This window comes from Mycteria americana, chromosome 7 (genome assembly GCF_035582795.1).
Source record: "Mycteria americana isolate JAX WOST 10 ecotype Jacksonville Zoo and Gardens chromosome 7, USCA_MyAme_1.0, whole genome shotgun sequence".
Classification (NCBI taxonomy): domain Eukaryota; kingdom Metazoa; phylum Chordata; class Aves; order Ciconiiformes; family Ciconiidae; genus Mycteria; species Mycteria americana.
In genome coordinates this window covers 64,381,859-64,395,978 of record NC_134371.1, presented here as the reverse complement: position 1 = coordinate 64,395,978, position 14,120 = coordinate 64,381,859, and the positions used below count along the sequence as shown (strand labels likewise).

At 44.0% G+C, this 14,120-nt stretch overlaps 1 protein-coding gene across 1 annotated transcript; it reads left to right on the top strand.

Moving 5' to 3' along the window:
• Positions 1 to 1,701: 1,701 nt before the first annotated feature.
• On the top strand, positions 1,702 to 12,501 carry DHCR24 (24-dehydrocholesterol reductase). Its single transcript, XM_075508830.1, has 9 exons — positions 1,702 to 2,008; positions 3,294 to 3,449; positions 3,886 to 3,991; positions 4,284 to 4,402; positions 4,493 to 4,756; positions 5,554 to 5,697; positions 6,711 to 6,908; positions 7,672 to 7,850; positions 10,197 to 12,501. The coding sequence occupies exons 1-9, from the start codon at positions 1,778 to 1,780 to the stop codon at positions 10,348 to 10,350; spliced, it is 1,551 nt and encodes a 516-aa protein (XP_075364945.1). The 5' UTR covers positions 1,702 to 1,777; the 3' UTR covers positions 10,351 to 12,501.
• The last annotated feature ends 1,619 nt before the right edge of the window (positions 12,502 to 14,120 follow it).

Sequence of the window (14,120 nt, the reverse complement as noted above, 5' to 3'; positions counted from 1 at the left end):
GGTGATTCACTCCTCTGTTTTAAAGCACGGTTTCACATCGCAATCTTTGAGCTCACCTGCTCCCTTCTTGCTGCCTTACAAAAACAAGAGCAGAACATGGAAAACATTATAAACACTTTTAATGGGCCTTCATAAAAACAATTTCAAAACAGTATTTACACTGAAGGTATAAATATCCCCTTATGAATAAATGAAGCTGTTATCCAATAAGCCCTGCACTTGATCACACTCAGATCAAGAATAATTATTTAGCTCCTTCAGAGAGGTTAAAATAACCTCTCTTAGGGCATGGGAAACTTATTTTCCATGCATAATTCCAGTCAGCAGACAAATTGGTAAACAAAAGCAGATAACATCAATTTGGATGTAAGAAGGAAAAGAGCTAGTGGGCAGACTAGGCACAAGTGCAAGGAATATAATTTGGCCGTGAATAAATTCAGGCTGGAAATTAGGAGGCCATTTTTAAACATCAAAGCAGGGAAGTTTCAGACCAGTCTTTCTATAAAAGCAGTGGGACAGAGAACGAACTGGGCTCAAAACAAAGCCTGCAAGTTGTCTGAAGGAGACTACAAGGTGTGGCTGCCTGCCATAGCCGAGCTCTGAACCTTGATGCAGCGATCCCTCCCAGTCTGGCGCTCCCGAGTTATCTCCTGTGGCAGCTAAAGGCAAAGGTGACTGTCCTGCTGACAGAGGCACCATGTGACACGTTAGTGTGTTACGTCACCATGGTAGCGTCCTCACGCAACACCTTGACACCATGTTTCTCTCTGAACCCAGCGGTGCTGTGGCAGGGACTCTCTGTGCCACTCCAGGGTCCCCATGGGCAATGCACTGCGTCAGCATCTCCTGGGGCGGCCACTGCCTGCGGGGCACCTCTGCCACTGTCCTCTCAAACAGCCCATCTCTTGAGGGACATCAGAGATTTTGTCTTAATAAAATGCCTTATCTTCCTCACCGACTTTCTATACCTTCCTTCCCACTCTTCCATCATGGAGAGTAGGAGGAGAGGAATTTGCCAGGGTTCTAGAGAGCAAGCCGTGTTTTGGAGGGGCGTATCTCCTTCTTCCTTCTAGAAAGTGGACCGCTTTTGAGTTTCTGTGGGAGACACCTGTGCTGCCAGGTTCACTGGAACTGAAACCATCATGAGTGTGCCCAAAGAGGCGTGTGGAGGTATTTTGCTCCAGCTCCCCAACCCAACAGCACCAGGGCGAGCCCCTTGCCTGAGGGACACTGGCCACCACAGCACCTCCACCACAGAGCTGCCAAGGGCCTGTCCCCAGCCCCATACCCCCCTCAGCCCTGACTGGGGGGGTCGCCCTGCCTCAGGCCATGTCCCGCCCCCCACACCCCCCCTCAGCCCCTGCCTCATGACCCGTCCCAGCCCTGGCCGGGGGTCTGACCCTGCCTCGGGCCCCGTCCCAGCGCTGGCCGGGGGTCGGACCCTGCCCCAGGCCTCCTACCAGCCCTGGCGGGGCTCCCCCCGGGACACCCCACGGCGGGGGCACCGGGCCGGGCGTGGGCCGGCGGCCGCTGCGATGAGGGGAGAGCGGGGCGCGCCGCGCGCAGCCAATCGGCGGCCTCAGCGCCTGGTCCGATCTCCCCGGAGCGCCCTCATTGGCCGCTCCCCTCCCCTCGCCTCACGGCGGAGGAGGGCGACGACCAATGGGGCGCGGGCGCGCGGGGGGAGGGGCGGGGCCGGGCGGCGAGCGCGCGAGCGGCGGGGGCGCATGGCGGGGTCCCGGCGGCCGTGAGGGAGCGCGTGCGGGCGGCGGTCGCCATGTCGCCGGTGTGGTCGCTGGGCGCGGGGCTGCTGCTGCTGCTGCTGTGGGTGCGGCACCGGGGGCTGGAGGCCGTGCTGGTGCACCACCGCTGGGTCTTCGTCTGCCTCTTCCTCCTGCCGCTCTCCATCCTCTTCGACGTCTACTACCAGCTGCGCGCCTGGGCCGTCTGGCGCCTCCACAGCGCCCCGCGGCAGCACGCCCAGCGCGTCCGCCACATCCAGGCGCAGGTGAGGCCCGGCCGGAGCCCCGCACCCCTTCCCCGGCCCGGAGGGCGGCTCCGCGGGAGGAGAGCTCGTCCCCCGACCCGCTCCTTGCCAGCCTGCGCCCCCGCTGCGGTGCGCACCGGTGCTGCCCGGGGCCTGGCGGCGAGGCGCACCCCCCCACACCCCGCCGCCTCTCCCGGCGCCGGAGCGAAACCCAGCCTTGCATGCGGTGCGGGAAAAAGCAAACGAATAAAAAGCAGCGGGTGTTTCTGCCCCTGTGGGGTTTTTTTCCTCGTCTCAAACTCCTCTCGAAGTTGCGGCGTCAACAGCTGGCAAGCCCAGATGCGGCCATCCGGCTGCTGTCGCTGTAGCATCCTGAGAGGTGTGCTGGGAATCTCTGTGCACTCACATGGTTTAGGCACGTAGGTGTGTGCACGTGTGTAACATGAAAATGCTAGTCTTTGAATGCTTGGCTTAATACCGTGTTTTAATACCACTTACAGCCAGCTTCCCAGCATTGTTAGTCCCAAGAGATGATTGAAGGGGAGCCGAAACTTTTCTTCCACCCAGAAATGCAGATGTCTTTAATGTTTCTGTGCTCTCTAGTATTTATGGTAATTCTGTCACGTCTGCTTCTGTTTTCTTCCTTGTCTGTCATGTTCATTGCGGATATTACAGATGGATATTAATGTGCATGGAGTTATTCTTTGCGGGTTTGGGGTTGGGTTTTTTACCACCAGCTGTAGTAGTAGTTGAGCTTTGAAGAAAATGCTACAATTGATGTTTGTTCTCCAAATGTTAACCACTGTGGCTTTTCAAAATTTGTGGATCATGTGTATGGCTTACACATTTTCCTTCTCAACTTTTCTCTCTTTGCCCGTTCATTTTCAGGCTCAGACCATTTTTTGGTGTGTTTAGGAGGAGGCATTGTTTCATTAACCTTCATGGAACTGACGTTATTTATAATACCTCCCTTGGAGTATAGGTTTTCCTGTGGATTTTTAAAACTTTCATTCTAGTTTTCTGAATCCCATCTCCAAAATCACGGAAAAGCTACGGGGTATTAGAAATGCTTCCTCTACATAACTAGACCCCTCCGGTGGTATTTTATTTGGAAATTCAGAGGTCTGCAGAGAGACACTACTCAACATAGAGACATCCAGGCTTTGTTACTTGCAGGTAACATGCATGTAGAGGAGTAACGATATTTCTGAATGCTTTTTCACAGCGAGGGAAAAATGTTTCTGGTATACGTTATTGATGACATGGGTATGCCTTACAGCATCAGTTCAGTTGTTACCTCTTGCAGGTTCGGGAGTGGAAAAATGAAGGCAGCAAAAGATACATGTGCACTGGCCGGCCCGGCTGGTTGACTGTATCACTTCGTGTTGGAAAGTATAAGAAGATTCATAAGAACATCATGATCAACTTAATGGATGTTCTGGAAGTGGACAGTGAAAGACAGGTAACAAATTCATCACAAAGCTTTCATAATGATGAAGTTTGCAGCTTTTTTTTACTGTATTTGTAGCTGAAGAGGGGATTAGGTTCCATAAAGAACAAAGGATTTTTGTGGCAGTAGACCCACCAAATTTCAGGTTTTACAATGTGTGCTTGGATCATTCTATCCAAAAAACCAGCATATGGAGTTGCTTAGCTGTTATGTGCTGAAGTCTAAAAGACAAGATTGATTTGTGGTTTTGGGGACTGAGCAACAAGATGTTGAGGCAGAGGAGGAATCACTAAGCAGTTTCAACTATTTTTAGTAGTGCTCTTAGGAAAGTAAGTCTGAATTCTGATAACAGATGGAAGTACAATCCAGTTAGCCGTATTTTGTCATCGTTAATGCTGAACGCTTAATTTATGTTTGGCGGGGGGAATTGGGTTTTTGTGCTTTTTAGGTTGTCCGTGTGGAACCTTTGGTGACCATGGGCCAGCTGACTGCACACCTGAATCCCATGGGCTGGACTATTCCTGTGGTACCAGAGCTTGATGATCTTACAGTAGGTAAGGGTCGTTGTGATGACAAGATACTTACTGATTTTGCTCCATTTTCATTAGCTTTTTATGCGGTAACATGTTGCATTTTTTTAAAGGTTCTGGAAATACTCTGTTGAACCTTATGTTCTGTTGTGGTATTTATGTTATAAACACTTCCTGGTTTTGGTTTGGGGTTTTTTTCTTTTGTAAATAGTCTTAAAAGTCATGCCCAGAGCTTAAAAGTGGGGGTTTTGTTCTCATAAACTACCTTTATTTTGGAGTGTGTTTCATTTGGTTTGTTATGTGCTCTCTTGATAAGGTGGCCTGATCATGGGAACTGGCATTGAGTCTTCATCCCATATATATGGACTTTTTCAACATACCTGTGTGGCCTATGAACTTGTTCTTGCTGACGGAAGCCTTGTGAGATGTTCACCAGTAAGACAAAATGTTATTTTGCTATAATTTACAATGTCATTGACAGTTATCGGTATGGATGTATGATTTAGTATGACGTACTTTTTGCAGACTGAAAATTCAGACCTATTTTATGCAGTGCCTTGGTCTTGTGGTACTCTGGGTTTCCTGGTTGCAGCAGAAATAAAAATGATTCCTGCCAAGAAATATGTCAAAATACATTATGAGCCTGTGAGAGGACTGCAGAAGATTTGTGAAAAGTTTACTGAAGAATCTAAGAAAAAGGAGAATAGTTTTGTGGAAGGACTTGTGTATTCTTTGGAAGAAGCAGTCATCATGACAGGAGTCTTGACTGATGAAGCTGAGCAAAGCAAGGTAACTAAAGGGAAGTTACTTACAAAGAAAAAGAATGCCCCCAAAGTTTAACTGAAGCTGTACTATATGCCAGTATAAAACCAGAATCATTATAAAATTGGAACAGTCTCGTAACGTGGGATTAAAAGTTAGATCTGTCCGTCAGAATATTTTAAATTACAGCTCTTTGTTACTACAACAGAGTCTGTACTCTAAATCTCTTCAATTGATAAGAAATGACCTACTGATTTCATTATTCTAGCAAATAATTTAGTCTACAGCCTTTTCATTGCAGTACCTAAGGAGGAAGAGAAGTGTCTTTTCTCAAATACAGAACAATGCTGTTTGAAACTAGTTATTCAGAGTAACTCTTTTCCCAGCAAGCTGTTAATACAGTTAATATTGGTTCAACACATCAGGGACATTTACAGGAGGGACATGCTAGCTGTTCACTGCATCCCTTAACCTAGGTGTTTCTCCTCTGCCATAATGAGACTTTGGATTAATGATGGGTTGAGAGATCGGTATTTTGGGAATCCAGTTCTGTCGCATTCGTGGTCTCTTAATTAGCCTGTAACAGGCAAGCCTTAGCAAGCCTTATTTAAATTAAACCTTAATGACAAGAAAGGTAAGAAGGAGCCATGCACGTGGAGGAATGAAGGCTCCCTGGATCTCTTGTGACAGTCTCATTCGAACTGTCACAGAGGGTATAACATTGATTCTTCACAGTAAAGGAATTGGGGGACATACTTAATGTCTAGTAAGGTGTAACTGTTATCTGTGTTGGTGTTTGCTAATGAGCGCATGTTTTCTTGTAGATAAACAGAATTGGCAACTACTACAAGCCGTGGTTCTTTAAGCATGTGGAGAAGTATTTGAAAGCTGACAGAACTGGAATAGAATACATTCCCTCAAGACATTATTACCATAGACATACACGCAGTATCTTCTGGGAGCTCCAAGTAAGACCAGTTCCAAAATCAAAATAACATCTGCAGGAAGGTACTCTGCTCTTTCCCAGTGTAGGTACAATGTACCTTCTTCCCCTTGGCAACGCTTCTGTCTTTCATGGCAGAAAAAAACAGTGAAGTTTATGGCAAATTTAAAAGTCCTGTATTTGGGCAAAACAAATCCAAAGGCACTTCTTTATATGTAAGGCGTTATATCATAACCTCCTGATTTCTGTTTTAGTGCTTTTCTGAATTTAGACCTTAATACTTAAGGTCTAAATTCAGAATTTAAGAATTTAATGAAATTAAGAAATTCTTAATTTCAGCATTAAGCTTTTATACCTGCTAAGTGGTTTTCAAAGACAGATGGTGGAAAAAACATGAATGTGAACTTACAGCTGAAAATTTGCCCTGCTTAAACTCAGAATAGTAAATATGCAGTAAGGTCATTACTTTGAATTTCATAATTGTATTTGTTGTGATGTGCATTTACGCAAAACTTTATTTGGCATTCTGAAAGATTCCCATTGCTACATTTTGAATCTCTGGAGTGAGATACCGGATCCTTTCAGCTCCTGGAGAAGTTAAACAGGAGTTGGCTGTGCAGGAAGTACTTAAAATTTTACAGCTTTAAAATTCTTTTGAGAACTGATCTTGTATGTTTGTTCTTGCAAGAGATCTGTAAGTTTAGCTTCTTATGCACTCCTTCCTTAGCTGTTTTAAGATAATAGCCTACTGTTCTCTGAACTTCGTTCTCTGAAAGTATTTGGGGCTGAGTATGTTGTGATTTGTATGACTGAAAATCAATCGTTGTAACTAGAGGAGGCTTAGGGCAGGGCTGTGTAGCTAAGTTCAGTCCAGGCCTCTCTTATTTGTTCATATTAGTATTATAGTAGTTTAGCAAAAATATCAGCAGTTAAATTTATTGAAAACCTGGCTTAATATTGCTCTGAGGATTCTGAAGTATTGTCTTTTGGTTCACTTACACATTCTTAAGTCCAACTTTTTTTCTTTCTTCTTTAAAGGATATCATTCCTTTTGGCAATAACCCTGTTTTCCGTTACCTCTTTGGCTGGATGGTTCCTCCAAAAATCTCGTTGTTAAAACTCACCCAAGGAGAAGCTATTCGAAAGCTGTACGAGCAACACCATGTTGTACAGGACATGTTGGTGCCAATGAAGAGCCTTGAAAAATCTATCCAGACCTTCCATGTTGACCTTAATGTAAGAACACATGTTTTTAAAATGTAGCGAATCTTGGACTGTGTGTAATAAGAACTGTGACTGTTGATCTTAAGACATAATAGTCTGCTTGTGTAAAAGGTCATTATTGTATCCTGGGGAGTACTGTGCTTTGCAAGTCTATGATGCAAGGCTGCAGAAGAAATGAACGCAGCTTTCTGAAAAAAAGGATAAAAAAGCGGGATTCAAACTTTAGTAGAAGGCCAACACTTCTAAAATATTTTATCACTTAGTAGAACTTGAACTGCTTTTTCTTTCACCTAAAATGACTGGCGGTCTCACTAAACCCCAACTGTGGGAATTAAGTTCCCTTTCTTGCTTTTATTTCTGAATTTATTTTAGTTAGTATAAGAAGTACAAACTTGGCAATTTCAATTTAGGGCTGACCTGGAAAAGAAAACTCTTCATTCTCTTTTTACTCAGCATGTGTATTCAGTTGTTGCTTTGGGATCAGGGATGGTTCGGTTTGCGTTTTTTTTTCATTTCAAATACTTAAGGGGGAGGAGATGTAATTCTAGGAGGACACAGCACATATTCTGAGCATCTCAATCTATTTGTGTTACGGTCATTAGAAAGTGCAGCTAAGAACCACAGCAAGGCAATTGGAAAGGAAGAGCTGTGTAAGTTTCAACCCCAAACTGGGAAGAAGTCCTCTTAACTCTTCATATTGTCACCTTTATTAAGAGATAGCTTAAAGGACTGTTTTGTTAAAAATAAGTGATAAAGTGTTTTCTTACCTCTGCAGGTGTACCCTCTTTGGTTATGTCCTTTCATATTGCCCAATAATCCTGGTATGGTCCACCCAAAAGGGGACGAAGCAGAGCTCTACGTGGATATAGGAGCTTATGGAGAGCCCAAAAGGAAACAATTTGAAGCCAGGGCTTCCATGAGGCAAATGGAAAAGTTTGTAAGAAGTGTGCATGGGTAAGGATCCCACTCCTTAGAATACTAATAATGCCATATAATTTACACCCATGTGGTTTAATCACAGTTATTTAATCCCACAGCACTTTCATATTGCAATAATTTAACAACCACAATAATCGAAGACTGATTTTAATTACTAATTTTGATGTTATGATTTTTAAATATGTTTTCACTTTCATTATTTGGTTGCAAAACCAACCAAAACAAATGAGCGCACTGGCTGAAGTTCCTGCAGTGTATTTGGGAGCTGGGTCGCTTCAGGTCACCTGTGCATCCTTTCAGCTCCAGGCTGTGCATCCTTTCAGCTCCAGGCTGCTCTGGGAGTAGAGTCTCTGCTGCAACAAACTACATCCATGCACCCAGGTGCAGAAAGACCTCAGCAGGTCTGTACTGACTGTGCATAAACCAGTTGCTGTCCAGAAGTGGTGTTAGCGTGGGTCGGTGGCCGCTCTCAGCAAGTCTGGCTAGCCCAGCCCTCAGGAAGGCAGCCGCTGAGCTTGCATACTGAGGCTGACTTGTTTCAGGCGGGTGCAGAGCAGGGGCAGAGCAAGTGCTGTGTTGGCCGCAATCCCTCCAGGAATCCCGCAGGCTGTTAAAGTTTGGACAGCTTCCCTGCCTGCCCTTGGGACTGTTCTGCTCCCTGCAGTCCTTGCAGCGTCATGCTGCAGCTCCGCTCCGTCCTTGTGCTGGTGTGTCCTTGCACAGGGAGGCCAGCCTTGACTCTTCCCTGCAGTCCCTGTGCGGTGGTGGGAGTCTTTCCTCCCTCACAACTTGTACTTCCATAGTTTCCTTTTCCCTGCCCTGATTCTTATTACATAGGACTGCAGTAGGCGTGAGATATGTGCCCACCATCTGTCACAGACTCATGCCAGCCTAATTTGCTGTAGTAGTGTGAGTGGAGAAGCAGTTACAGGCTTGTTTCTCAGGAACAAAAAACAACTACATGGTATTTTTACACCATCAGTATAATTTATCCACATTTCTATTTTGACCTACTTCTCAGTCTAACAGTGATCATATCCCATGTGGCTGAGTAACAATGGTGAGTCTGCTTCGAGATGATTTGGAGAGTAAATGACTTTTGCTGCAATAAGTGATCTGCCAGAGAACAAAGCAACTGAAAGTTAATTTTAAGCTTTTTTTAATTAACTTGAAATTAAGCTTTTAATTTACAGCTCTTTACTAACAAAGTTTTGTCTCTTCTCTACCTGTCACTGGGAAATGAACAATGGATAAATGCTTAATCTTACAGTTTTGTAATCACACACAACAATAGAGCTTTTATGTAACAGTTTGTGTTTTACTGCTGTACTCTGATGCTAGCTGCATTTTAGAGAGCACCGTATGAAAGTAAGGAAGAGTCCACAGCTAAATAAGGACTTAATTTATTTTTGTAAATGGACCTTTGTTACATTGTGCTTCATTTACACTATAAATTTATCTTCTCGGCCTGGTCTGATTTGGCAGGCTTTTGCCTTCCTAGTTATATTCTCAATGTCCAGTTCAAAGAAACTGTAAAAGGTCAAAGAACGCATTGCTACATCTGCCTTGAATGCATTTTGTAATGCAGGCTAATACGAGATGCCATGACTGTACCTCCATGGATCATAAGAAAGCACGCAGAAAAAAATACTTCATTTTTTCAAAGCTGGAATTAAAACGTTTTGAATGGAAGAAAAAGGAAAGCAGGCTTTCAAAAGCAGTTAGAAAAGTATTTGTCAGGGAGAATTTAGGTTATGTGTGGTTTTCGGTGCAAGGGGCCAGACTCTTGATTTGGGGCAACTTTTGAAGTTCTCTCTAGACTTGTGTTTCTGTGAACACAAGTTGTTAGAATACAAGTTGTCAGAAGATTTGGCTGCACGTGGTTAGGATGTCTAAACAGGAACCACTGTTTTATATACATTTTTTTAGTCCTTCTCCTTTTCTCTTTGTAGTAGCAAAACTAATGAAAGTATCAACACTTTGATGGCTAAGAAGTGTTCTGAACCATATTTTAAAAGCAACAGTTATTTTAATTGCTTTCTTTTCCCATCTTCCCCTTCACCACAATGACTGTAGCAGTATTCTGCTGTTTTCACCATTACATGTTATTTCCTCTTGGAAAAGAGATCATGGTAATGTTAAATCCACAAAATACAATTGGCCGAGTGTCCCAGCATAATCCATGTGAGGAATTATATTTGCTTGGTTTTAAAAAGCATTTTTGATGGGGTTTTTTGTTGAATATTTGCTATTCATAGCTTGCCCTGAATTTTTTTTTTTTAATATTCCATTTCAAATCTTGTGGCACAATTAATACTGAATCTCTGTCTCTTTTTTTTTTCCTTTCTTTTTTTTCTCAAGTTTCCAGATGCTGTATGCAGATTGCTATATGACCCGTGAGGAGTTCTGGGATATGTTTGATGGTTCGTTATACCACAAGCTGAGGGAGCAAATGAATTGCAAGGATGCCTTTCCAGAAGTGTATGACAAAATCTGCAAAGCTGCAAGGCACTGAGCCTGGATGATCTAATCAAGCAATCAGGGAAAGATGAATTTACCTATAGTTAGTCAGTATATCCTTTAAAAAAAAGCTTTATTGCTCTCCAAATAAGCTCATTCTTGTCGATGTTTAAAGGTATGAATTCCTGCTTTATAAATTTATGTTTAGTATTTCTTTGTATGTTTTAAAACCAATTTTCCAAACTCAAAGTGATTGTTTTTAAGAATTCTTAAGTGCTAGCCTTTGTATCTAATGCAGTGACATAGGTGAATTCACCTATTTCCAAGCATAAGAAAAATAATTGGAAAGGATGAAGATAGTGGAGTTACACCAGCTGTATACTATGGCTATATTTAACCTTACTTTTGAAAATGCTAAGGAGGGCTCAGAAATAGGTGCCAAAGCTGAACACATTGTCAAATTAATCGTGATGTTAAAAACGTTTGCCTCCAGTCGGTAACCTGTAGGACAGCTTAGCGATGGTACCATAATCTTCTGCCTGTACAGCGCTGCATGATGTTGTGTGGTACTATACTGCTTGGGTTATGCCGTACTGTAATCTCAGCAGAGCAGTTAAACTCCCTGGCAGCGGCTTCCGTTGCAAAACTGAGCATTGAGGTGTGAAGAAAATGCTTTTTACTTGTGCCTATCAGATTTGTACTGATTTTGATTATAAAGTGTAAGTGGATGTAGGATGTACTTTGTAATTGGCTAACAGTGCGTTGGGGTTTTGCCCCAAAATATCAATGTTCTGGCTTCGTAGACTACTGAAAAAAATTGCTGCTATTTCATATAGCCCCATTTTAATTTCAGTTGGTACTTGTTGTGGGTCAGTTTATTTGGATTTTCTTGGTTTTGTTTTTTGGGGTTTTGGGGGGGGTTGGTTGTTGCTTAATTTTAGTGCCTTATAAATATCAGTTGGAGGAAGACGTGGGTTATTTCAGACCGTTCTGTCCTGGCCGGTAGGAAAAGGAAGTCAAGGCTTTATTTATACGAGGTTTGTTAGAGCAAGTGGCTGTGGATAGGAAGAACTCTTGTTGTGAATCCTGATACACACAGGCTTTGGTTCTGACTCGAGTGACATTTTTGCTTTTCATTTTAGCTGGATTAGATTGATAGGCTTTGTAGAAGGACTGTTTCAGTCACCTGGAGAGGAAATCAACAGCAAGTACTGTTCAGTTCCCCCTTCTGCTGCTCGCTGGTGAAAACGGCACAGTCAGACACTCCATACGGTCAAGTGTAGAAGTGTGGAAGTGTTTTGACCCTGTAGCCAGCAACACAGTTCCAAACCAAGCCCGTGTCTTGTCCAAGCAGTACTTTAAATGGTTACTTGGAACCTTACTGAGCTTGAGGGAAGAGAAAGTAATTTTCTTGAGGCTTGTGTCGGGGGTAACATGAAGAACTTTTTAAACAGTTAACCAGTGGGAGGCGTTGTAATTTTTATATCAGTGCTAAACCAATGATTTTATTTATTGATAGATGGATGTTTATGGTCCAGATGAAACCAATGATAAAGCAGTAACAAGAATAAGTTTGGCCTGTTACTCAGTGATGTATGCTGGGCAAATTGTGTGCAAATAAGGTACCCCTTAAAATCCCGCGCCGGGGACTGGTAGCAGGGGCAGCCTGCCAAGGGGAGACGCAGCCAGTTCAGAGTGCCTGCAGTGCTGCCCGCGCCACGGAGCCGGGCAGGAGGTGCAGCTGTGTCAGTGATCCAGGAGTGTCTGCTACAGCGTTCCAGCCTTCAGGGTACACAGGAAGGCAAACGCTGATTCTCGAGGTGTAACCTGCCCTCCTGCCCCTGTGAGGGAAGCGGCACAAGAGCAGTTTCCTTGTCCCTGGAGCAAAGCTACGATGTAGCCCAGTGCTTGTAAGATGATTGCACAGAGCTAGAATGGGTTTGGTTAGCTTTTAAAGGGCGATGTTAAAACAGCTAGAGGATATGCAGATACTTTCACTTAGGCTGTGTTTTTCTCACTTATGTACTGAGGATCTTTAGGTATGCACTGTTTTTGGTTTTTTACTCCTTAATTTATTGGCAAACTTTGTATGACGTGATTTGGTACTGTAACTGTATCAGTCACAGACATGCACATGCATAATTGCTGTTGCTCTTTATTTTTGGTTGTACGGGCTGCTTAAAATAAAGATCTAGCCAGCGTACTGTTCAAAGTGGTGTCTTTTAATGAATTATTACTTACTTTTCAGCAGCTGTGTTTATCATTTCTCGTGCTTACTGTATTGTTGCAAATGGTAGCAATTACTGAGAAAAGTGCTGTCTGGGTAAGAGACCAGAGGCATTGTGAGGCTGCTGGGAGATGAGGAGCCTAGTGCTGCAAACAGCTTTGAAGGAATGTCTTTGAAGTCTGTGAGTCTACCCTTCCCTCTGGCCCAAGACACACCTGTACAAAACAAACACCTTACAGCTGAGCCTTAACCCTTCAGTTATGCCCCACTAACTCCACATAGCCTCATGATGCCAATTATCCTGATTTTCTTCACCCCTCGCCTCATTCTTTCCCTGTGGTGTTTTGTCCAAGGAAGACAAAACCCCATTTTGGATTTAGGTGCTACAGCTGTTGACATGGATAGCTACGTCATTCTCACTTCACGCTAATAAGTCTAATCCCTGGTTTGAATGAGCAGCTACAGAAGTGAGGATGAAGATTCAGTGCTCTCTTCAGCCTGAGAAGTTTCACATCCACATCTTCTGTTTCCTTGAAAAATGCCTTCACAGCAGCTCTGTTGGCTTAGTCAGAGGTATTCCTGCCCCTCCCTTGGTCACAGCTGCTGCATCCTCTTCCAATGCTCTCCTCCCAGAGAGAAGCTCCTGGGCTTTCTCCTGAAATCCAGGCCGCCAAATGGCCTCAACCCCACTGAAACCGCAGTTAGGGTGCCAAAGCCATGCGTTCCTTTAATGTCATTCTGTGTTGGCCCTGACTTATGCTGCATTTCACAATCCTCTCTTGTTACCCCAGCAGTATTTCTGTAGCCTACACTCACCCACGCCGCTGCTCAGGCAGTTCCCCTCAGAGACCCCCTTCCTCCTTCGCTTGCCTCTCTAGAACAATAATCAGTATTTCCTTAAATCACTGCAGTTTTACCTGTGTTCAATTATCTCCCCCACCAAAGGATAACTGCAGATTAATTAGCATACTTAATCAGCCACAACTAACATGTAATTACACCTAGATTTAATTATTCCAGTCTGATCTAAACACTAGTAAGAGACTCCATAAAGGTTAACTCTAAGTGAACCAGTGTAGTCCCAGTACATTTTCATGTCCATTGTTTGTTACCACTGACACAGCTCTCTTCGTTTCACTTTCTCCATTGCCTCTAGGTTTTAATATCCTGCAAAATTTGGAACTATGACACTAAATTCCCCCAATTTCCCTCCAGCTGCTTATAAACATTTGCATCGTTAATTCATGTGAAGCCGTATGTCACAGCTTGCGATGAAGATCCTTGCACACAGCTGCTTTAAAGACAGCACGGGACAGGTACGGAAGCAGGTACCGAAGGCCTGACTGCTCTAACTACTTTGCCATAGTACTGCTTTCTCAGACCCAGCTCTCCGTTGAGTTGTACTGGTGGACCTGGCCGTACTTAGCTGTGGTAACACCACCATGCCCATAATGGGTGCGTGCAACTTCTTTTGGCAGCACCGTTTGAAAGGAAATATTTAATACTGAATGAGCTGTGCGTGCCAGCAGACCTTCCTTCGGAGGACGTACGGTATCTGGCATCCTCTTCTCAAGTGTGTCACTTTTATAAAGTCCAAG

Bases quoted from the DNA above. Each gene is read 5' to 3' on its own strand.
- DHCR24 (XM_075508830.1), top strand. From the start codon at position 1,778: ATGTCGCCGGTGTGGTCGCTGGGCGCGGGGCTGCTGCTGCTGCTGCTG. The intron at 3,450-3,885 runs GTAACAAATTCA...TGTGCTTTTTAG, and splicing joins AAGTGGACAGTGAAAGACAG to GTTGTCCGTGTGGAACCTTT. The intron at 6,909-7,671 runs GTAAGAACACAT...TTACCTCTGCAG, and splicing joins CCTTCCATGTTGACCTTAAT to GTGTACCCTCTTTGGTTATG.